General features: G+C 31.6%; 2 protein-coding genes across 4 annotated transcripts; one reads left to right on the top strand and one right to left on the bottom strand.

Moving 5' to 3' along the window:
- The first annotated feature begins 2,700 nt into the window (after positions 1-2,700).
- LOC128186307 (uncharacterized) lies at positions 2,701-5,460 on the top strand. The gene is made up of 4 exons (XM_052856138.1): positions 2,701-2,835; positions 2,928-2,973; positions 3,094-3,363; positions 4,857-5,460. Exons 1-4 carry the CDS (start codon positions 2,824-2,826, stop codon positions 5,162-5,164), a joined length of 636 nt encoding a protein of 211 aa, XP_052712098.1. The 5' UTR covers positions 2,701-2,823; the 3' UTR covers positions 5,165-5,460.
- Positions 5,461-5,542: 82 nt separating this feature from the next.
- On the bottom strand, positions 5,543-25,900 carry LOC128183212 (fibropellin-1-like). 3 transcript variants are annotated; one of them, XM_052852148.1, is made up of 13 exons: positions 25,808-25,900; positions 25,421-25,579; positions 25,086-25,174; positions 23,980-24,112; positions 23,675-23,791; positions 23,233-23,343; positions 22,941-23,051; positions 22,711-22,821; positions 22,475-22,585; positions 7,129-7,239; positions 6,693-6,803; positions 6,404-6,497; positions 5,543-6,252 (listed from the first exon to the last, which is right to left on the bottom strand). In XM_052852148.1, the coding sequence occupies exons 1-13, from the start codon at positions 25,875-25,877 to the stop codon at positions 6,174-6,176; spliced, it is 1,407 nt and encodes a 468-aa protein (XP_052708108.1). In that variant the 5' UTR covers positions 25,878-25,900; the 3' UTR covers positions 5,543-6,173. The 3 variants fall into 3 exon arrangements, with proteins under 3 accessions (XP_052708108.1, XP_052708099.1, XP_052708119.1); XM_052852139.1 differs by having other exon boundaries at positions 6,404-6,503; XM_052852159.1 differs by lacking the exons at positions 5,543-6,252; positions 6,404-6,497; positions 6,693-6,803; positions 7,129-7,239 and adding exons at positions 21,097-21,202; positions 21,373-21,466; positions 21,823-21,933.
- Positions 25,901-25,942: the final 42 nt, after the last annotated feature.

Genomic DNA, 25,942 nt, shown 5'->3' on the forward strand with positions numbered 1-25,942 from the left:
TTCACATCTGTAAACGACAGTTAACGCGATAATCTATGTTTCACATTTGTAAAGTAAAGTTAACACTGAAAACAATCATTTGCGGTTGTTAAACATAGTTTATCTGATAAATAGGGTTTTATGACCAGTAAACTACGGTTTACAAATCTAAAGCACGCCAAATTCACACAAATTAGCAAAAAATAGTTTCACAGTCGATAAACTAGGTTTTTCGGCTGTTAACTATAGTTAATGGATCCTAAACTATAGTTACCGACGTTAATCTATATTTCACATCTGTAAACTATAGTTTACGAATGCAAATCTATGTTTTTATGTCTGGAAATACACGTTAACAATATATTTTGCTTATAAATATAGATTCACATCTGTAAACTATAGTTTACATTCGTAAACTATAGTTTAGAGTTGATAAATATAGTTTCACGATTGTGAAACTATATTTATCAGATACAATTTGCATTCGTGAACTATAGTTTAGAGTTGTTAATCATAGTTTCACAATAGTGTAACTATATTTATCAGATAAACTATGTTTAACACTCGCAAATGATTGTTTTCAGTGTTAACTATAGTTAACAAATGTGAAACATAGATTATCGCGTTAACTATAGTTTACAGACGTTAAATATAGATTAACGTCGTTAACTTTATATAGTTTTCGATCCGTAAACTATAGTTAACAGTCGATAAACCTAATTTTTCGACTATGAAACTATGTTTAGCTCATTTTTTGTGAATTTGTCTGATAAATGTGGTTTCACAAATGGATGGATTAACAACTCTTAACTATAGTTTACGATTGTAAATTATGATTAACAAATGTGAATCTATATTTATCAGCAAAATCTACTGTTAACGTTTTTTTTACAGATAGATAAACTATGATTATCATTCGTAAACTATAGTTGACATTCATGAAATATAGTTTCACAGATGTAAACAATAGTTAACGAATCCTTAACTATAGTATAGGATCCATGAACTATAGTTAACAGTTGATAAACCTAGTTTCGACTGTGAAACTATGGTTAGCTCATTTTTGTGAATTTGGCGTGCCATATCTAAGATAACAAAGAGCAATAATAATATTATAAACAATAACATACTAGCCCGAAAATCTTTTAAAAAAATGAAATGGATTAAAATGTTTTACTACTTTGATAAGAAGCCATGAAAAACATATGTACTAACAAAGATGTCATCATTAAACTTTCAAAATTTGATATCGGAATTATGTTCTGAATGCATGGCCATGATTATTTATATAGATAAAAACAATGTATACTTTAGTTGAAGAACTTTGTATGCATTGATACGAAAATATTTAAATTTTTATTTCCAAATTTCTGTACTTAATAATATTTTACAAATTTAAAATCACTCTAAGAAAATAAAGGTAGATCTGACTGTTAATTTATCGATCTAGCCACCTTAAAACTCAAAAATTAAAAAGCAAGTGAACAAATAAAAGGAAATATTTAGATTTTATTTTAAAATAGAATGAAATAAATAAGAATCGATATCAATTTCTTTGATATAAGATAAAAAGGTTAAAGTCAATTTCCTAAGTGCTTGTGGTTGTGATAAATCTATTTACTTCCAATGAGGACGGTAGCAAGTTTATTTTCCCCTGATACAATTATTTCCGGAGGCTTCGTTTATTGTCCTTTGAGAAAAAAACGATTTCTTGAGGCTTCACCTTAGGAAATAGTTGTTTTCAAAATGCCAATACACTTTCTATCGTCCTGATAGCCACTAAATAGGTATTTCATTATATTGAAAAACATTTTATTTGTCAGGAATGTTGAATTTGTTGTTTGTAACAAATAAGCGTTATTGGACTCTCAATTTAACGTTCCGACTGGGATAACAATTATAGTTGAATTCTAAGAGTATTATCGAGCTAAATCGGACGCTACCAGTGAATAGTTTGGACTACTTTTCAGCATGAGCCTGAGAACGGACAAAAATATTTTTTTTCGCTTTAATTATACAAAGAAAAAACATAAAGAGGTATTAATAATACAGCTAATATCTCTCAATTTGTTTTTGTTTTTTCTCAATCAAGCTTCGCTTATTAATAATCAACGAAAATTCATGTAAAGAATCCGGAAATCGTCCATATTTTTTTATTTTACAATCTTGGGCATGCGCATTACATTCACGTTAAATCACAGGAGGCTCTTTAGTTTACATTTCCCATGGGCGTCGGAAATTACATTTTTTTGCAAAGTTAGACCTAACCATTAGGCACATAGCATCAGGGAGGGTCCAGCGCCCCCACTTTTTCTCGCAGCAAACATAATTGTTTCTAAATTTACCTTGAAAAGATTGAAGTTGGAGTCCATAGGTATAAATTTTTGCTACATTACGGGTATATGGGACACATATTTACTGTGGTGAAGGCCTGTACTGAGACATGTAAACAATACGATGTGTCGATGTATCTATTTCGTAAATGTCCGATATAATATGCAATGTCAACCCGTGCACACACGGGTCAAAGTCTAGAGTAAAGTAAAATATATTGAACAATGAAAATGGATTTGTATTTGCTGTAAAAATAAAAGCCTTTCTGTCTATTTACTGATCAATAAAATGTTAAATATATCATTCCTATATAGAATTCATGTTTCTTTTTATTGTTTATTTCAAATACAATTGTCGAAAGCAAAAATACAATTGGCCTGTATAGATCGTCCTTTTTAAATTTGTGTGATGAATAGTCAGAATAACTGCATAGGATAGACTACATGCTTAAAGTTACATTACTGAAATTGCAGGCCACAGAGTAAAAGTGATACCCATTTAGTCGAAAACATGACAAAAAAGGTAAGATATACGTAGACTACAAATTATACATAGACAAAGACAGAGAAAAAAGAGTTATAAAATAATTTGTTTTTCTGTGGTATTTTCCCTAGAACATATTGATTGACGTTCTCATGATATCAGCGGCTTATGTTTACGGTAAGACTTTCAAGAATAATTTTTAAAATTAATTCATATGTATATAATTAAAATCCGTTTTTACAAATTAAACAAATTGCCTTGTAAATTAATTCCTTTTAATTTTTATTTTTCACTCAGGATGCATTAATACGACATCATTCTCTTATACAAATCGGCGTTTTGTGTATCGCCTTCCCTACGATACTTATAAACCCGTTGTACTTTCCTTCTGTGAGCTTGGATGTACTAACGATGCTAGCTGCTCCTACTTTACCTACACAAATTCAACACACCAGTGTCAGCTGTACGATCGCGATGGGTTGTTCTACAACTGGAATATTTCTTGCTCCGGTTGTTTTACAGGGACAAAGATTAATTCATGTGAGACACAAACCGAGGAGGCAGTTGGTATATAATTTACCCTTTTGAACTCTTATTATTCATGTTTTACCAGTAAAAGTTTGTAAAGGTGGTGATTAATTTTGAAGGAAAAACTCGGATTCTGCATATCTTTTGAGACAGAATTTGATGGAAATTATCGTCAACAGCAACATAAGCTGTGTTTTTTTCAGGGAAGCCGTTTATCTTAAATATATGCTTTCTTAAAAATTCCTAATTTAACTTTGTCATATATTTGAATAGTAATAATAATTCCTAAAACTTGTTTTCTGAGATGATTACATAGCAAAATTAAACCATTTTTTTTTGCACAGGACAGCAATGATATAAATAGTTCTATGAGCATTTGAATATCGTTTTCAGATGTCTTAAAAATAAGAGGAGTGAAATTTCACAATAAACATTTTGTGAAAGATCACTTAATTGCTTACGGGAATAAATGAGGTACCATGATATCAATTGGAAAACGTTAAATTCGTTTGTAAAATGGGTTGCATTCGTATTAATGAAATACTTTATTTCAGAAAAAAGCGTGTAATTCAAAATAATAATAGGACTTTTGGTAAAGCTTACATAGGTTTATTTCTTATTTTAAAAAGAACTGAAAAGTGTTTTCTTGAATAATCGCTAAAATAACTGCATCTTTCTACAAAAGGTCTTTTTTAAATTTGAACTTAAAAAATAAAAGACGTTTAACATCAGGAAAAAAAGCTGCTTGGCCCAACTGAATGTCGAATTTTTTATACCTTGTAAAATGATGGTTTTGTATGTATGTGTATAATAATAAGGCGATACAGTAGTTTCCCAGATCACTTAGGCGATATTTATTTGGGTAATTTAATGCACAAAGTATGTTTACAAAAACAAACCTAACATAACAGTGAAACGCCTTAAAAACCTTTTTCCCAATACCAAGGTGGGTATGGTCGCATTTCAGTAATTATCAGAACAAAAACATCAGTAAATATCAGAACCAACAGCAATCATTAGTAACAACAGTAAAATTAGCAGTAAATATCAGCAATTCTCAGCAATAACAGTACAATATCAGAAAATATCAGAAATTATCTGTAAAAAATGGCACATTAAGTACGTTTTAGAGCCAGCAGTGAAATATACCGTTAAAAAGGTTTGTTTGTGTTTACATTCGATGACTACTGTGTGTGCTAAAAATATTCAAACAGCGAGGAACGAAACCAACTGGTTTCATTTTGCTATGACGCATGAGGTTTTTTTTTGCATTGACATTCAGAAATTATGTTTCTACTTCTAATATATCTATATTTGAAAAGAGACCGATTATGCTGATGGTGTAAATAGTTGAAGTACATACCTCTCTAAGATAATTAATTTGTATTGAAAATAATTGATACTGTAAAGCCAAAACATCGGACAAAGCAGCTTTAACGCAATACTATAGTAGGTAATTGACTGGAGATGTCCACATTGACAATGTATCGATTTTATGAAATGTCTTTGACGCCTTCTATAAAATATTACAGCTCCATCAACAACTTCTGACCTTCCCGAGTCTACAACAGAAATAGAGACTATGTGCTCTTGCGTTTGCAAAGAAACAAATGACAGTGTGGATGATATTCTCAAAGAGCGACTGAAGGCTTTATCCGTGAACGTATCCAATCTCTCAGCCAGCAAACGAAAGCTGTCCTGTGCCGAGGACAGCAGACCTTCAGCGAGCAACATCGGTTACTTTGGTATCATCTTATTGGGATTAGCTGGTGGAGTCTTCATTATGTTTGACTCTGTGAGCGTATTTCGTATTTTTATTGAAAAACTAGGAAAAATGTAAAGTTCACTAAAGGCTATGTGAAGTAACTTTCATTCACATTGCGTTCTCAATGTATATTATTGTCTTTAATTTAAAGCTGACATGAATTTATTTAAGCATTTGGACGCCATAATAGTTTCAATCGCTCCTCAACTAGTAACCACTGGGGTATATTTACTGGTCTAGAAAATTACTGTCGCTTGCTCTCCGATCGAGGTAATCAGGTTGCACGGACTTCTGAACGCATGACCTACATATGTATACATTGTATTTTTAAATGTTTGTAAAAAAAAGATCTAAAGAACTACGATCAATATTCCTATTGAAGGAATTTTCAAAGTCCCCCTATCTTGCACAGATACACGTTGTGCTGCCTTACTTCGCGTGCACATCGAACACGCGTGTCGTTTATACAGAGTGCATTTAGCCAACATTGTATTGCAGACGCTGGTCCTATAACATTCAGCACAGTAGGTAAGCACCATGTTTTCTAAAGCCCAGTTTGTCGCTGGACGATCTGCCGCTGAGGATGATTAAATTTTATGCACAGAAACGACGATAAACAGCGAAACACAGGAAATCGTTCTACAGTGATCAATGATTCTGAGAAATGTATGCCTGGATTTCAGTCTATTTGTTATTTTGTCTTTCACTGGATATTCCTTACTAGTGCAGAGTCAAAAGATTTTTTTCAAATTTGTTTGTAAAATATGGTGTGTTCGGGTGAATGATATACCTGAATGCGATAGAGGATGATAGTGCTCTCGGCCTTACATTGGGGATTTGTAGCGATGAGCGTAACAATCTTAATCTGATATAGCGACAGTAGGAGATGACAGGGAAATAACGCGTATTTATTAATTCATGTCAGCATTAAATATATTTAATATGCATGGGATGTATGACGACAAGTTTGATCCTTTATTAGCGGACACCTAACTTTATAAGTTAATGTGTTCTGCCTCCAAAATTCTTGCCATTATGAATTAATGATGGAAACAATAAAAATATTGGGGGTGCGTTTTTATTTTTATTTTTGAAACACCAATTTTGGTTTGGATTCCCCAATTGAAATATCTGGGAACACAAAAATGGCTACGTCTTCTACTCTGCAAAACATAAGAGTTGATTATTTAATAATCTTGTCAGAAATATAAATAAGTGCTTAAACACAAAACTTGTAATCTCATTCTTGATTAAATGAAAATCTAAGTTATTGTAACAAAATATTATCATTTAACGATAAAGATCAAAACTTACTTGTTATGTTTTATCCTTTTGCTCAGATAAAAAGAGAAAATTAACATGATGATTGGGAGGAAAGTTAAAAGGACAAGCAGCAATAGTGTATTAACTGAAACTAAAAAAAGATATTCAATTGGGTTCCAATTAAAAAGAAAATAGAGTATGACTGTACATGTATTCATACTGTAGCATTTTCTGTTTTGTTTTATTTTGAAAAAACCCCAATATTTTTCTTATTGTTATGTAAACGATTTCTTTATTGATATTTGTATAAATTTTCAATAAATTGTGGTGATATTCTTACATTCGTCACAAGAAATTCCTTTGTATCCAAATGTACATTCACAAACAAATGAGTTGACTTTGTCAATGCAGCTGCCATGACCACAAGGTGAGCTCAAACATTCATTTACATCTAATGGATAAAAACCAAATAAGATATACATGTACAACGCGTTTTCATTGAAACTGAAAAAAATATACCTTAAGGTTTAAGAAACAACATGTTATTCTGATGATATAGTTTCCAACTGAGAAAAATGTTCTTTTAAATATGTTTTATGTTTTTTGTTTTCTCTTACTCAAAACTAAATTGCAAGAAAAACTTTTATATAGTTATGTTTCTTTTAATCTATTGCAGGATAAAAGTTTCTTCATAATTATATTATTATGATATAATATAAAACATAAAATATTCTTATAAGAGAATATTTTAAACATTATTTTTGCTCTGCTCTGACCTGTTTCACAGTGTACACCGGTGTATCCAGGTGAACAGTGGCACATATAAGAATTGATTTTGTCAATACAGGTACCTTGTCGACACGGAGAGCTCAAGCATTCGTCTATATCTGAAACATACCCTTCATCTCAATGTTTGGGTTTTAAATGCATTTTAAACAATTTTGTTTGAACTGTTCTTCTGTTTTTATTGATTACAAAATCCTTAATATCAAAGAATAAACAGACATCTATTTAAAAGATTATTGAAAAATTCAATAGATACACGGTCAAATCTGACACTCGTTTACTTCAACTGCAGATCAAAAATGTAGCCATAAATCATTTTCTACACTAACACAAAAAAGGTTCGAAAAACAAAAAAAAGTTGTTAGCATTAAAAACCTTATTCAAAGATGTTTAGTAATGGAGAAAAACAATATTGTTTATAGATTATATTTATCCAGCGTAAGCTAAATAAAGCTGTGTTTTAAGGCCTTGTCAAAATACTAGCAACTCATCTGTGCAAGTTGAAAAGATAATGTTCTTTTTTTATTTACAAAGTGAATAATACATAAGAAATATCTGAATAATACAAAAGAAATAACTTTTAATACAAGCGTTGCTTGTATGAGCAATTTAATTGCATATTTTTGTTGCGTAAGAAATTTCATAACTTCTGATGTGTTGAATTCAGTACCTATTTGACATTGAAGACCTTCATATCCAGGGAAACACTGACATCTATACTCATTTACAAGGTCACTGCAGTTACCATGGATACACGGTGAACTCTGACATTCTTTTACATCTTATAAAAATTATTAAAAAATTAAATGTCATTAATTAATCTGATTTTAAAAAGCAAATCTTCGTTAGGTTAAAAAAATAAACTTACACTACTGTTTAATATAAATAATTTGATCTTACGTATTTTGTATGGAGTCGTAGTAGAGTAATAATGAACTATATTCAGTTTACCTGTTTCACAGTTTGCCCCGGTATATCCTGGCTGACAATCACATGTGTAAGAGTATAACTGATTTGTACAAACACCATGTACACATGGAGAACTGAAACACTCATCAAGATCTGAAATTTGTAATATGTTGTTAAAGTGTATTTCGAATAAAAGAGAAGATACATATGAAATAACAACCATAATCAAATGATAAATCCTTAAACATTGTATCAACTAGTGTATTTAATTTTTTGTTAAGTAAGAAAATAGTTTTAGCGGGAAATTTTCAACTTTGTTTTCATTAAAGTTACTCTTTCAAATCATACAAAGTAGACCCAAGAATTAAAAAACCGACAGCAATTCATTTGTTTTTCTGGCAAAATGATTTATGAAAAAAAAATTAGTTTTTGCATTGCACGAAACATGCACTAAGTTGACAAGGTGTGTACATCACCCTAATATTCTGATGTGTTTCCCATATATCAAAGCGTGTATAGAATGCTAAAGGATCTCATAGCTGATACTTGAAATTGCATACTGTCTTTTTAGTTAGATGATTTCAGATAATAACATAATTACGTACACGATAAATTAAGCCAAAAAAAAAAAAAATAAAATAGATCGTTTTTGAAAGCGATTAAGATTAAAACTAACAATACATTATTTTACTTGTACTTAATTATTATTATACTTAAATCAAGATTTTTATAATTTGTCTTGTTCAACCAAACACGCTCTCTCTTAACAAAGCTGCGTTGCGTAGACAAAACGTTTGGTTGAACCGGACGTTCATAATACATAAAGTTCTGCAGGAACACACAGCTACTCTTTATTTTCATATAAACGATATAAATTTAGGCTAGTAAAGCTACAATTTTAAGTGATAACATTGATGGTTTTGATAGCAACAGAATATCATAAATAAAAAAAATATGATGTAACCTTTCTGGCATATATAAGAGTGATTCCGTGCGCAATTCAAATCATTCCACGTATGAGTACTTTCCAAAAGATGCACACAATCTTCGCCCCCTGAATCATTCGGCTCTCCTGGGTTCCAATTTGAGTAAGAGACTTGCTGTGCAGTTGTAAACATATTCAAAATTTTTAATAGGTGTTATCGCATGAACATATGTTTTCTGCATAAACTCCATTGTAGATAATTCAAACATGCTTGCAATCAATTCATTAACAAACCGCTTACCGTTGAAGTGGCAACCCATAAAAAGGTGCCCTCATTTGAAATATCGTTTAGACCAATCCAGTAGACTCCATCAGGGCAAAGATCTTAAAAATTTTAAGATGATAAACTCAATAAAGGCATTGGTTGCTTAAAAAAAGATACACTGATATATTTATTTAATTTTGGACCGTCAGATAAAGATGGCAATCAACCATATCTTTCGAACATTTTCATATCCATAAACATTTTCCTAGGTTTAAGTACACGAATAAGCGTATAATATAAATTTGAGACTTTTTTCAAATAAACTCAGGAAATAAATGTCTAACGAATATTTCCAAACATTGTTATCAACTGCAGAAAAATATGGCGCATCTTTATTCGCACAAAAGAAGATTTTCAGTATGCGGTTCTTGAATTCTCAGGCCTATCAACCAAAGCTTTCTGTTAAATCTACAGTTGTACAGTTTAAACGAAGCTAAAAGAATTAAAAAATACTTCGCACTTTCTATAAAAGTCTGTGTCCCTGCATTATTGATAGTAACAAGATCCGCCCCTAATCGTTGACAGGATGATCTGGCGGTTTGCCAATAAACAGCGTCAGGCATACATCGGTAACACTGGTGGTCATCAGCTGACCAATCTGTGCCATCACAACCATCTAAAGAGAAAAAAGTATAATATTTTTTAACGAATTAGGTTGCACTCCATCCTTTTCAATCAAATATATATATATATATATATATATATATATATATATATATATATATATATATATATAAATATTCATGTGTATATATATATATATATATATATATATATATATATATATATATATAGAAAACCTAAATGAATAAAAACACAAAGTCCGAGTAAAACATAAGCGCTTTCATTTTCATCTTCAGATGTTTTACAACTAACCAAGGTAACGCCGTTATTGTGACGTCATAATAACGTTAGCAAAGTCTCTGGTGTTGACGTCACAATTTTGGCGTATTTTTAAGCATAACACATATCAATGAAATAAAAACAATGTAATTTAACACAAACATTGAAATGGTACACGGATGTTATAATAAACTGTTCAATTTAGGTTTATATATTCTTATAAAATGTTTTTCTTTTTCTCGTCTTTCAGAAGTATTACACTCGCACATTTTATAAAAAGGGAAAACAGTAAAAGATTTCTTTCCACATACGTCCAGATGTTCACTAAGTTTTATTTTACGATATTCCGGTGAATTAATATGTTGTTTGTGTATCCGGATTCGTTCCCGTAATGCATTTCCTGTTTCACCAATATAAAGTTCTCCACAACCAGAACATGTGATAACATAAATTAAATTTCTGGTTTGGCATGACATGTTATTGTTGATAGTGAACTCTTTTCCACTAAAGTTAAATTTTTGTCCTGTTTTGATATATGGGCAGGTACCACATCGCGGATCTTGGCATTTGGTTACTTTGTAATCTGTTTTTTCTGTGAAATTTGACTTGGTGAGAATTCTTCTTAGATTCTTTGGTTGTCTTTTACTGTTAATAAACTTCTGTTTTTCAAATATTTTAGAAAAGGTTTCATCCGTCTTCAAGACTTCGTTAAGATGTTTGACTGTACTTGTAACGTTTGGATTTCTTGGGTTATATGTTGTTACTAATGGGATTATGCATTGAGTTTTGTTCCGTTGAATGGGATTAAGTAAATCTTTTCTATCTAATTTTTTACATTTCTCAATGGCGTCATCGATAATTTTTTCTGGATAATTTCGTTTCATCAGGAACTGCTTCAGTTGATGTAACCTCTGTATTTTTACAGTCTCACTGTTGACTATGGTACATATCTTTCTTGCTAAATTATAAGGTATAGCTCTTTTTGTATGCCGTGGATGACACGAGTTAAAATGTAAATACTGATGTGTATCAGTCGGTTTGTAAAATATATCGGTCATGATGACTTCGTCCTGTTTAGTCAGTAGAATATCCAAGTACGAAATACGGTCAATGCTTTCTTCCGCTGTAAATTTAATGTCTGGATTAAGTTCATTTAATATTTCTTTAAAAGTTTTCAGGTTGTTATCTCCTGAATTCCAGACTATAAAGCAATCGTCGAGGTATCTGTTCCAGTTAGTTAAGATATGTTTTCCAGTGTCCTCCTCGAATGTCTGGTTAACTTTTTTGTACATCGTTTCCTCCAAATATCCTAGGGCTAACGTCGCATATGTTGGAGCCATTTTTGTCCCCATGGCGGTTCCCTTGATTTGTCTAAAGTGTTTACCATTGAATGTGAAAGTATTGTTCGTAAGGACGATTTCCACAGCTTCTAAAATAAAATCTTTTAGGAAACGGTTGTTTATTTTCTCTGGATTCTTATTTACCCAATACTTAATTGCTTCAAGTCCCAGAGAATTAGATATGTTACTATATAAATTGATAACATCCAGTGTAACAAATTTGCTGTTTTCCTCAATTTTTTCTGGTAAATGACGGAGGAAATCCAGGTCATCTTGAACGTAGCTTTTGACTTCACTACAGAATGGTTTTAAAAGAGTGTCTAATAAACTGCTGAGTCTTTGAGTTGGTGCTGAAGGTCCGCCTACTATTGGTCGGAAAGAGATATCACTTGGATTTGGACAATGGATGTACTCCGAACGCTGGGTTTTAATTGCCTCCTTGATTTGTTCTGATTTGTGTATTTTTGGAAGACCGTAAAAGTTGCTCTCTCTAAATTCAAAATTTGTTAAGTAGTCTTCCTCCTTATCTGTTAAATTGGATGTTGTTTTGTGTCGTTTTAACAGATTTTTTATTTTTTGCATAGTTTTCTTGTCGTCATTGTCTTCTATTTCTTTGTAATAGACAGTGTTTGACAGCATGTTAATTATATGCTCTTTGTAAAAATTAGAATCCATTATGACAACTGCACTACCTTTGTCCGCCTCTTTAATCACAATTGATTCATCGTTTGACAGTGATATTAAGGCTGTCCTTTCCTCGTTATTTAAATTGCATTTAGTGTTTTCACTTTTGGTGTTACTATTAAGAGGTAAATTATTAAGAGTATCACAAATAGTATCTAAAATTTCATTTTTACCCTTTTTAGGATTAAAGTAAGACTTGTTGCGTACAAGATGTTCTTCCAATTCAATTTCACCGTCATCTTCCTCATAAAAATACTCGGCAACTCTCAGTTTTCTAGTGTACTCTTTTATATCTGTTCTTAGTTCATGTTTGTTGCTCTGTGGCGTTGGAGTAAATGTCAAACCTTTACATAAAAGTCGTACTTCTGAATCACTTAGATGTCTGTTAGAAAGGTTAATAACTTTAGGTTCAATATTGTTGGTAAATGGTTGAGACGTATCATCTTGATCTACACATACCTCGTTCGCGATGTTTGTCGGGGATGAAACTGGTGTCTGTATTGACGACCGTTGTTTATGTTGTTTGCTCCTTGGTTGGGTTTGCCTCCTCCTAAAAAATAGTTTCTGGCGTTTCGTCCTACGTAGGTCACGTGGTTGTTTTTGTATACATTGTTTGCACGAAAATTGTTGTGGTGCACGTAGTTTCTTTCATAAGAAGATCTTCTAAATGTTGTAGAGGTACCATTCTCCCTGTTTGGTGTTGATCTATTTTGGATTTGGTTGTTTCCATTGGTAATAGCTTGGTATCTTGTGTTATTATTTTCCTTTTGACTTGAAGTTGGTCGGTGATTGTTTGTAGTTATGGCGGTATTACTCTTAATTACAGCTGCATAGTCCCTGGATTGATCCTCGTTTGCCATGCTTGTCAGATTTTTCTTTGGTTTGGTTTTAGTGGTTTGTTGTGTTTTCACTTTTTCATTTTTTGTAAGCTTTTTTCCATAATTTCTCTCGTAATCCAATAACCAAGCTTCCTTATATCGCCATTTGTTGAAGGATTTCTGCTCTTCTCTTTTGCAATCGGACTCCCACATGTTTAGGAGAATTTCCAGAACTCTACCAGAAGCCTTATTTTTTAATACTTTTTCCATCTCTGTATCGTATTCAATAACCTTTTCCTGACTCTTGTTGGATCTCAATCGTAGTAACTGGATCTCTCCTCTTAAACGTTCCTTGGCGACTTCAATCCGGATGTTTCTTTGGTCATAAGGCTCCTCGCGGATTGGCTTTATTCTGAATTTTCTCGGCAAAATTGGTTCTGCTTTTTCTAGCCATTTTTCAAATTGTTCAGCATGATTAGCGTTATTTATCTGTTTCCAGTACGTTTGTTTTCTTGAATTCAAAGTCTGATTCCAATAAGGTTTGATTTTTTGCTTGATTTTTGACGCTTCTTTTTGTAAAGCTAGCTCGTTTATTTCTCTTTGCAATAACTGGGTAGGGGATTGTAAGGAGCTTACCTCATTCTCTTCAATCAGAGCAGTTTTTAAATTTGTTTCCTCTTCATCCAAGATGGAACTGGAAACAGATAAATAACGCTAATCATGCTGAACAATTTGAAAAATGGCTAGAAAAAGCAGAACCAATTTTGCCGAGAAAATTCAGAATAAAGCCAATCCGCGAGGAGCCTTATGACCAAAGAAACATCCGGATTGAAGTCGCCAAGGAACGTTTAAGAGGAGAGATCCAGTTACTACGATTGAGATCCAACAAGAGTCAGGAAAAGGTTATTGAATACGATACAGAGATGGAAAAAGTATTAAAAAATAAGGCTTCTGGTAGAGTTCTGGAAATTCTCCTAAACATGTGGGAGTCCGATTGCAAAAGAGAAGAGCAGAAATCCTTCAACAAATGGCGATATAAGGAAGCTTGGTTATTGGATTACGAGAGATATTATGGAAAAAAGCTTACAAAAAATGAAAAAGTGAAAACACAACAAACCACTAAAACCAAACCAAAGAAAAATCTGACAAGCATGGCAAACGAGGATCAATCCAGGGACTATGCAGCTGTAATTAAGAGTAATACCGCCATAACTACAAACAATCACCGACCAACTTCAAGTCAAAAGGAAAATAATAACACAAGATACCAAGCTATTACCAATGGAAACAACCAAATCCAAAATAGATCAACACCAAACAGGGAGAATGGTACCTCTACAACATTTAGAAGATCTTCTTATGAAAGAAACTACGTGCACCACAACAATTTTCGTGCAAACAATGTATACAAAAACAACCACGTGACCTACGTAGGACGAAACGCCAGAAACTATTTTTTAGGAGGAGGCAAACCCAACCAAGGAGCAAACAACATAAACAACGGTCGTCAATACAGACACCAGTTTCATCCCCGACAAACATCGCGAACGAGGTATGTGTAGATCAAGATGATACGTCTCAACCATTTACCAACAATATTGAACCTAAAGTTATTAACCTTTCTAACAGACATCTAAGTGATTCAGAAGTACGACTTTTATGTAAAGGTTTGACATTTACTCCAACGCCACAGAGCAACAAACATGAACTAAGAACAGATATAAAAGAGTACACTAGAAAACTGAGAGTTGCCGAGTATTTTTATGAGGAAGATGACTGTGAAACTGAATTGGAAGAACATCTTGTACGCAACAAGTCTTACTTTAATCCTAAAAAGGGTAAAAATGAAATTTTAGATACTATTTGTGATACTCTTAATAATTTACCTCTTAATAGTAACACCAAAAGTGAAAACACTAAATGCAATTTAAATAACGAGGAAAGGACAGCCTTAATATCACTGTCAAACGATGAATCAATTGTGATTAAAGAGGCGGACAAAGGTAGTGCAGTTGTCATAATGGATTCTAATTTTTACAAAGAGCATATAATTAACATGCTGTCAAACACTGTCTATTACAAAGAAATAGAAGACAATGACGACAAGAAAACTATGCAAAAAATAAAAAATCTGTTAAAACGACACAAAACAACATCCAATTTAACAGATAAGGAGGAAGACTACTTAACAAATTTTGAATTTAGAGAGAGCAACTTTTACGGTCTTCCAAAAATACACAAATCAGAACAAATCAAGGAGGCAATTAAAACCCAGCGTTCGGAGTACATCCATTGTCCAAATCCAAGTGATATCTCTTTCCGACCAATAGTAGGCGGACCTTCAGCACCAACTCAAAGACTCAGCAGTTTATTAGACACTCTTTTAAAACCATTCTGTAGTGAAGTCAAAAGCTACGTTCAAGATGACCTGGATTTCCTCCGTCATTTACCAGATAAAATTGAGGAAAACAGCAAATTTGTTACACTGGATGTTATCAATTTATATAGTAACATATCTAATTCTCTGGGACTTGAAGCAATTAAGTATTGGGTAAATAAGAATCCAGAGAAAATAAACAAGCGTTTCCTAAAAGATTTTATTTTAGAAGCTGTGGAAATCGTCCTTACGAACAATACTTTCACATTCAATGGTAAACACTTTAGACAAATCAAGGGAACCGCCATGGGGACAAAAATGGCTCCAACATATGCGACGTTAGCCCTAGGATATTTGGAGGAAACGATGTACAAAAAAGTTAACCAGACATTCGAGGAGGACACTGGAAAATATATCTTAACTAACTGGAACAGATACCTCGACGATTGCTTTATAGTCTGGAATTCAGGAGATAACAACCTGAAAACTTTTAAAGAAATATTAAATGAACTTAATCCAGACATTAAATTTACAGCGGAAGAAAGCATTGACCGTATTTCGTACTTGGATATTCTACTGACTAAACAGGACGAAGTCATCATGACCGATATATTTTACAAACCGACTGATACACATCAGTATTTACATTTTAACTCGTGTCATCCACGGCATACAAAAAGAGCTATACCTTATAATTTAGCAAGAAAGATATGTACCATAGTCAACAGTGAGACTGTAAAAATACAGAGGTTACATCAACTGAAGCAGTTCCTGATGAAACGAAATTATCCAGAAAAAATTATCGATGACGCCATTGAGAAATGTAAAAAATTAGATAGAAAAGATTTACTTAATCCCATTCAACGGAACAAAACTCAATGCATAATCCCATTAGTAACAACATATAACCCAAGAAATCCAAACGTTACAAGTACAGTCAAACATCTTAACGAAGTCTTGAAGACGGATGAAACCTTTTCTAAAATATTTGAAAAACAGAAGTTTATTAACAGTAAAAGACAACCAAAGAATCTAAGAAGAATTCTCACCAAGTCAAATTTCACAGAAAAAACAGATTACAAAGTAACCAAATGCCAAGATCCGCGATGTGGTACCTGCCCATATATCAAAACAGGACAAAAATTTAACTTTAGTGGAAAAGAGTTCACTATCAACAATAACATGTCATGCCAAACCAGAAATTTAATTTATGTTATCACATGTTCTGGTTGTGGAGAACTTTATATTGGTGAAACAGGAAATGCATTACGGGAACGAATCCGGATACACAAACAACATATTAATTCACCGGAATATCGTAAAATAAAACTCAGTGAACATCTGGACGTATGTGGAAAGAAATCTTTTACTGTTTTCCCTTTTTATAAAATGTGCGAGTGTAATACTTCTGAAAGACGAGAAAAAGAAAAACATTTTATAAGAATATATAAACCTAAATTGAACAGTTTATTATAACATCCGTGTACCATTTCAATGTTTGTGTTAAATTACATTGTTTTTATTTCATTGATATGTGTTATGCTTAAAAATACGCCAAAATTGTGACGTCAACACCAGAGACTTTGCTAACATTATTATGACGTCACAATAACGGCGTTACCTTGGTTAGTTGTAAAACATCTGAAGATGAAAATGAAAGCGCTTATGTTTTACTCGGACTTTGTGTTTTTATTCATTTAGGTTTTCTATATCTTATCCGACCACTGTGAATTTTTTCTGGATTTACCTATATATATATATATATATATATATATATAAATATACATCCAATTAAAAAATAAGGTAGCTGATTATGATTTGCATTTAAAGTGTCGCAATTTGTAAGTTCGAAATGTTAGCAATTTCACAACCAATGTCCTGCATTTCTTTTGCATTTCATAAATAAAGTCAATTTTAAATTTAAAAAAGCAACTTACTCTTTCCATTTCTTTGTGCATTAGTACAAGATGTGAAGAAAGTGAACAAAAAAGTATTTGAGAGGACTACAAAAAAGGAACCCTTCATAACTTATGCTATAAACTTAAAGTTGTAACAATGAAGCTATCCGTTTTCATTTTGAATATATATATATATATATATATATATATATATATATATATATATATATATATATATATATATATATATATATATGATGAACTTGAGGAAGTTCTCTTAAAAAATGATCACATCAGGGACTTTTATTGCTTTGATTCAGGATATACTTCACAAAACTCTATCTCTTCCTGATTTTAATACATTTACTTTGATAATTTATCATAACTCTACTAATGCACTAGTTTCTTTTATGACCAAACACGCGGAAGAACAGGCAGTTGTCAAATAATTGTCACAGCATTGGTTGATATACATATTTTAAAGCAAGTTTTCTTTCTGGCAAGTACAGGGTAAACAATTCAGAAAAATGTGGACCCTTTTACCTTCTCAATCAAAACACTTGAATTTTTATAGGTTTATGTCTTCACAATTACGGTTCTCAAGTAATAAAGAATTTAAAAAATGTGAACCACAAGTGTAATGCAGGTTAAACTGCAACATAAATGCAAAAAGGAAAAAAATAGATGTTCATAGCACTGATAAGCTGTAATATGAAAATATCAAAGGATGTAGACGTAACCATAATGTATGTTTGAATGCAGAATGGAAAATATTATATCCTATCTTAGTGGGTTTCTTTTAAATAAAAAAAATCCAAACAGAAATAATACAATAATATGCGTTTGTTCAAAAATTGTTCATCTGTAACATGTGTCAGATGTGCTATTGTAAAGCAAGGATATACAAATGCAGATATTATAGATGGAAAACCTGCAATAGTGAAAGGTGAGCAGACAAATACAACCAAGGTGCAAAGTGTGCTTCGTAGGAATGAATAAAATTAAACATCCGTAGAGTCAAATCTTGAAACGTAATCCACATAGGTTACATCAATAGAGTAACACACATTTTCAATTTATTTGGGTTAAATTCATGTAAGTTTAATCAAGTTATCGAAGCTCAAATAAATCCATTTTTGATATAACGCCGTAACTGATGTGAATTTGCCCTTGCATTTTTTGTTTTACCTCAAATAATAAAGTAATGAACTCCCCTCAGATCATTTTAGCAGTAGCCACATTAAACTTTCACTTGAAACTGCTGGTTTCGCCTAATCTGTTTTTATATGGTACAAGCTATGAATACAAGTTGACATTTGATGTTTCTGGCTCTGCAGTTTTTATTTTCACCGGATGGAAGCCGTCACCTTAAGAGTTAACTCTTTCCTTCATGGTTGTTTGATCGTTAACGAACATATAGTGAGCCTACCATTTCAGCTGATCAGTAGTGATCACTTTGAATAATACCTTGTTAAAATACGTATGTTGTAGCAAAATTACCGAGCGCAATATCTAGATTCTGTTCAATGTAATTTCTTGAGACAACTGTATTTGGTTTATTGATCCTGTGTCGAACAATATTGTTTAAGTTCATGTGCTTTATATATTCTTTAAGAAACAAACCTGTTGTTAACAATTTTGTCCAATCTTATCGACTTTTTTCACTTTTTTTTTATCATGGTTTCTGATTTATTGTTTTTGTTGCCTAACTACTAAATGAAGAAAGATATTTCTAATTCATTTTGCTTATTTAATTAACTATAAAATTGACCTTGTATTTGTTTCCAGATATTTACATGGTTTCAGTTGCCGGTAAGCCACCTCAAACGCTGACATCACCATTTTACTACGATTCACATTTTGACTCATTACAAAACGCACTTTAAAATCTTTGAAAACTTATAAAAGAGATCTCCCAAGCTTTAAAACATTTTTTCTCTTTATGTGTGCGCCTTTTCTCACGAATTTCTTTTCTCTAGTGTATATTGATTAAACCTTTTTTCTGTTTTTGATTTTCCGTCGGATATCAATTTTTTTAAGCTAGGTTGCTTTCATTTTACCAAAATAATCTCGAACAATATTTGATACCAATGCATGATTTAAATGCACATTACTTGAACTCTTCGTGGTACACGTTATATTTGTACTCTATTCACTGAACAACGCCATTTGTCTACGCAGTCTTAGGACGACCCTCGCATGAATAGAAAATGTCTTCATTTTCCTGCATGAACATCTGGTCCCTGGCTTCACCCTGGTCTCTGAATTCGCTATAATATCAATCAGCCGTCGCCATAAAAAGTTCAAAATTGAAGTTTTTTTCATAGATTTATTTTATCTCATTACACCATGTGTAACAAATGTGTTATCTTAGACAAATTAATTTGCCTTGATATGCAAGTTAATGGAAGTGGGGCAATTTCTTCCATTAAATAACAAATTCTATTTCTTGAATTGCAAAAGCTACCAAGATATAATTGTTTGAGAAAACAGTTCATATTAGCTCCTTGATACAAGTCTGGTTTGGAATGCACACGGTCAATAGGTTTTATTCTAAAAAAGGAGATATTTCTGCAAAGAAATTGTAAACTCATCTACATGTTATTTTTGGATTGCTCTTGGGTTTAAATGCTTGGCCCGGTTTTCAAAACAATTTGGTGTCATTTTTAAATAGACCCCTGATAATAACGAATCAAAACTGAAAACGACAAGGAGCTGGCTCAAAGTAAACATGTTGTGATTTATAGATAATGCAGGTTTCTTTCATTTTAATCCGTAATAAAGACAGTCTGTCCCTATCGTAAATTTACTGAAGGAGGTATTATCAACCTTTTACATAGTTCATAATTCATTTACCTATGACATGTCATAGTTTTTCATTGTTTCATTTGAAAAATGTCATTTACATTTATGTAATACATTTCAATGAATTATTTCATTATTCCACCACTTTTATAAGTAGACAAACACATGCGTTTTCACTGTCAATCAAATTTGAAGCAAATCATAGCATGTATAGCTTTAAGTTCAGTTATATCACTTCTTGTGCAGAAGACCAAGGTAAATGCACTGTAGCGCCGAAAGATTCAGATATATATATATATATATAGAGAGAGAGAGAGAGAGAGAGAGAGAGAGAGAGAGAGAGAGAGCTCCAATTTTATTTTTTGGTTAATCTCTGTATGTGTGTTTGTGTGTGTGCGTGTGTGACTTTTTATAGCAGGATCCGACATCCAAAATAAATTGAAACTTATTTGTTAATGATATACAAAATATATATTCTTAGTAAAGGTAGCAATAATGATCGGTTTTTCAGTATTTTTCTATTCAGGATTGTTTTAGACTGCTAACAAATTAATTGCTAAAACATATAATTTTGGATATTTTATATTTAATCAAGCCTACCCCAAAACAATTGTTTTTTATATACACCAAAAAAGTCTAGCAAAGCTGTCATCTTCGAAACCTTATCACAAAAATATAAAATATATGTTACTATAGTTTTGACTTTTTTGAATTTTCTCTAATGATTTCGTAAATGATTACGCATTTTATAAATATTGAAATCAATGCTCTTAAATTATCTGTGTATGAATATTTTTATTTTTGTTTGTTTGTTTGTTTGTTTATTTTAGGTCTGAAGGTACCTTACAGTGTTTGTTGAAATAAGACATGTTTTAAAATATGCTTATAATGTATTGTTCAGTATCATTTCTGATTTCACATCTCTGGTTGTAACTGTGTTTTAATAGCGACAATAACTAGGTTAGATAAGAATCAAATATTGTTTTCGATTTAACATGTGGGAAACTTAAGTCCTTAAAAAGAGGGAAAAAAAGTTTGTTTTAGAAATGGTTCTCATTTTCGGAACAACATTTTTGGTTTGATATTCCAGATAAAACGTCTGGAGACTCAAGTATGTCTGGGTCATCCTCAACCTTAACTCTGCAAAACAAAACAACTTTCTGTAAAAAGATAATTAGAAAATACAAACGGATTAAGATATCCAGATATCAAAAGAAATATGGGATAAGAATTGTGAACAAAATGAGTCACCTTAAAAATTAAGTTAATATCAATGCTGAAATATTTCACTAGTAATTATAGATACTTACTTGTTTTGTTTTATCTTTTTACAAAGATAAAAGGAGAGTATCAGCACAATGATTGGCAGGCAGGCGAATAGGATAAACAACAACGTTGTATCAACTGAAATTATATCTCAAAATTTTGGTTTTGGATGAAAAAAAAATTGGAATAGCGGAAGAAATTCTCATATATATGGCTTTTTAATGTTTTTGCACTCTGATTTGACAAAATTCTTTTCAATGATAATAATGGAAATGTAATCTTTGACTAATAAGTTTCTAAGAATTGCCTAGGAAGACGGACAAATTAAAAAAATCACTCCGAAAAGAAACATAAAAGCAAAATGTTTTTAAAACTGCTGTTTAAGAAATTATAGATCTTTTTTAATGAAAAAAATGTTGACGAATATTAATGGAACCACGGATAGTTGTTTGAAAGTTGGTATATTTTAAAAAAGAAATTGATGTTGCCCTTACATTGGTCACAAGAAATTCCAACGTATCCAAAATTGCATTCACATATAAAAGAGTTAACTTTGTTGATGCAGCTGCCGTGATAACAAGGTGAACCCGAACATTCATCTATATCTATTCAAAAAAGGGAAGAGAAAATAGATTTTTAAACTTATATTAACATGTAAAAAAAAACCCCTCATGGTATATCAACAGGGACAATAAATCACACTTCACAAAACTTATAACAGCCATAATAGGTTCATGTTTTCGAATGATTTATTTTAACATCTTTTACAGGTTTTTGTTTAATTAGGCATAAACCATTACTGTTTAGCTTAGGGTATATTTAATCTAGATATATATAACAAATATAGATATTTTGAAATTCAAAATTAATAACGGTACATTTTTAATAAATGCTATATAAAATGTTTTTTTATTGTTTTCTAACTGTTTCACAGTTTATCCCAATGTAACCGGAAGAACATTCGCATGCATAAGAATCTGTTTTGTCAATGCAGGTTCCATGATAGCACGGAGAGCTGAAACATTCGTCTTTATCGAAGTAAAATATCAGACTTAATTATTGTACATTTATTTTACAAAATATGAAATAACATATCTTATTACTATGTCATATCCTTTTAATTCTACGATTCATTATCTCTGGTACCTATTTGACATTGAAGTCCTTCATATCCAGGGAAACACTGACATCTATACTCATTTACATGGTCACTACAGTTACCATGGATACACGGTGAACTCTGACATTCATCCACATCTAAAAATCAGTAACATACTTCAATAATGTACTCCAAATCTTTTATTTATTGATCAGATGCTAACGAAAAGAGAACAAACTTGATTTTCAAAACAAAATGATATTTTGTTTTAGTGCTTCAATACCTGTATCACATGCTCTCCCAATATATCCTGGGGAACAGTTGCACGAGTAAGAATCTATTTTATCAATACAGGTACCATGCTGACATGGAGAACTTAAGCATTCATTTATATCTGTAAAAACAAGTGGAGTAAATGATTATTAAATTCATTTTAAATCAAATTCATCGAACTGGACGGTTTTTAAAATGAACGTTATACTATTTTGGTAAATCAATCTCTTAAATAATTACCTATTTGACATTGAGTCTCTTCATATCCAGGATAACACTGACAACTATATGCATTTATAAGGTTGCTGCAAACGCCATGAATACAGGGTGAACTTTGACATTCATCCACATCTAAAATAAAACGAAATTGAAAACTTCTATGCATGCTGGTGTTACCAATGAAACTCAAAACATTTTGAAAGTCAAATTATTAAAATACCGTAATATATATAAGAAAATCTTATATATTCAGCTTGGTGTTATTTGACTCAATTGTACAATATTCATACTAATTTTAAAAATCTAAATTTACCTTCATCACAGTTAGTTCCGATATATCCTGGTTGGCATTGACATGTGTACGAGTTAACCTGATTTATACATGTACCATGTACACAAGGGGAACTTGAACACTCGTTGAAGTCTAAAAAAATAGAGCAATTGACATTTGTAATGTGTGTCAATTAGTTTTTGTTCGAATTGTATTAGAGTAATTTGTTTTCCATTTTTGAGATAAATTCAAAACTCTCTTTACCAAAATTACAGTTTGTTCCAGTATACCCTGGTTGGCATTGACATATGTACGAGTTAACCTGATTTGTACATGTACTATGTACACAAGGGGAACTTAAACACTCGCTGATATATAGAAATAAATCAATTGGTATTTGTATTGTTTGTCAACTTCTTTGTGTTCGATTATATAAAACTAATTTGTATTTAATTTTTTGAAATAAATATGAAATTTACTTTACCAATATCACAGTTAGTTCCTGTATATCCTGGTTGGCATTGACATGTGTACGAGTTTAACTGATCTGTACAAGTGCCGTGTACACAAGGGGAACTTACACACTCGCCGATGTCTGAAACTTGATAATACACACATTTTAAAATGATATTTGAAAAAGAATGATACTTTAATAAAAATAGAATAATCGTTTTGCATAAAATGATGAAAAAAATTACATTTATAATTGATATTTCATATAATTATAAAATCAAATATACTTTAGAAATTAGATATAAATCGGATTTAATTTGAACAACTATTTCTAACCTCTCTGACATATGAAAGATAAGTTCACGTCGCAATTATGGTCGAACCACTGATTCCCCGCCGAAATGAATATACAATCGTCACCTCCAGAATCATTTGGCTCGCCAGGCCACCAATTTGAGTAAGAGAAAGGCTACATTAAAAAACCCACATCTTAATATATAACTAGCTGGATAAAAATAATATACCATCGCAATCATGTTTATCGTTTACATGACCTTAACCGTGAAGCATTTATTCACAATTCACCAGATATCACTAACAAATGAAGTAATTCGCCAGAGTTATAATAAGAAATAATAAACATTTATTACATGATGGTAAGGGATCGAGATATTGAGATTTTTTCCCCAAAGGAAAATTAAAACGTCGTGAATGTTTACAATTTTTTTCCATGTTAGTGTTTTGCTTTTTTGAATAATTCGAATTAGATAGTCTTCTAATATGAAAAGGATTTTAAATGTTGGTATAATCCGATAAGATTTAAGAATTAAACATTTGATTAAATCGTATTCTCGTCCTCTGAAATTTTAAATACGAATGGAATTACAAAATAAAGTTCATCGGGCTTCTGAAGGGAATGCATATGATTAAAAAAAAACATGACGATGACAGGGAAATATTTAATGTACCCCCGTAAAACAGTTACTATATAACTCTATACGAAAAATAGTGCAGCATTTTGACTGTTGGACTGGAACTTTTAGATTGGAACTGTTAAAATGGACTGTTAAAAAAGACTGTTGACCGGTGACGTCAAATTCCACGAAAACGTGTTATTGATTAGAGGAGGTATAACAAAACGGTTGTTGACTGTGTCCCGGGCAACAGTTTGCTTCGGCCTTGGACAACAGTTTGCGAGTCGGTCCGACAGATCAATTATTGTCCTCGACCCCAGTCAACAACTGTATAGTATTGCCCTGACACGTGCTTATCTAAAACCAATCAGATAACGCGTTACATAGAATTATTATAATGAGGGTTTTTTTTAAATATACGAGGGTTGTTAGAAAAGTTCGCGGACAAAGTGATTTACAATAAAATTACTGTGTATTTTGTAGGATGGAGTATGTTTTATTAAATGACATCAAACGAAAACCACTCACTGTTGATGTGCCATCCCATACAAAGTCGCCCTCATTTGATATATCATTCAAACCAATCCAATAGAGAGAGGAAGTGGTGCCACAAAGATCTTTTAAAATTCAATATATCAAATTCAATAATGCAAAATGTTTTTTTATATTTATTATTAGAATTTGATCAGTCACTGAAATGGTTTTATCCACGATAAAATACAAATTCCATTGATTTTTATTTAACTTTGATTTATTTATCTCTATTATGTAAAAATAACTTTTTGAATCCTAGAATTGCAATAAAACATCTTTAAAGAACTTTTTAAATTAAATGTGAAACTTGGGATTATAAAGTATCGTACTTAGTAAAAAGGTCTGGATCCCTGAATTACTAATAGTTACGAGATTTCCTCCTAATTGTAAACATGATGATCTTGCAGATTGCCAAGAAACTTTGTCACTTTTACAACTGTAGCATTGACCTTCATACAGTGACCAATTTCCTGGGTCACTACAGTTATCTGTTTTACAAGACAAACAAAAGATTCAAGAAATTTTCGTAGTTATGTTTCATGTTAAATTTGTTCAATTTATACGATAAATAAGTGAAATTTTCTTTTTACAGTGAATTACATAAAAATATTTTGATATACAGATACTCCTTGGTGTTTTCAAGTTTACGATTTTGAGTTTAATTACAAAATTTTGGTTGATTACTTGCAGACATACTTAAACGTAAAGCTACTTACTGTTTCCAGTTGCAGAACCTATGATAAACCAAAAAAATCGAAATAATACTACAATATATAGACTCCTCATATTAAAGAAGCTAATTGCATCAATTCCACATCATGGTGTGAATATATACACATATTTTGATTTTA

This window comes from Crassostrea angulata, chromosome 1, assembly GCF_025612915.1.
Source record: "Crassostrea angulata isolate pt1a10 chromosome 1, ASM2561291v2, whole genome shotgun sequence".
Taxonomy (NCBI): domain Eukaryota; kingdom Metazoa; phylum Mollusca; class Bivalvia; order Ostreida; family Ostreidae; genus Magallana; species Magallana angulata.

Bases quoted from the DNA above. Each gene is read 5' to 3' on its own strand.
- LOC128183212 (XM_052852139.1), bottom strand. From the start codon at position 25,877: ATGAGGAGTCTATATATTGTAGTATTATTTCGATTTTTTTGGTTTATC. The intron at 25,580-25,807 runs GTAAGTAGCTTT...CTTGTAAAACAG, and splicing joins AGGTTCTGCAACTGGAAACA to ATAACTGTAGTGACCCAGGA. The intron at 23,792-23,979 runs GTTAGAAATAGT...TGTATTATCAAG, and splicing joins ATCTTTCATATGTCAGAGAG to TTTCAGACATCGGCGAGTGT.
- LOC128186307 (XM_052856138.1), top strand. The intron at 2,974-3,093 runs GTAAGACTTTCA...TTTTTCACTCAG, and splicing joins ATCAGCGGCTTATGTTTACG to GATGCATTAATACGACATCA. The intron at 3,364-4,856 runs GTATATAATTTA...AAAATATTACAG, and splicing joins ACAAACCGAGGAGGCAGTTG to CTCCATCAACAACTTCTGAC.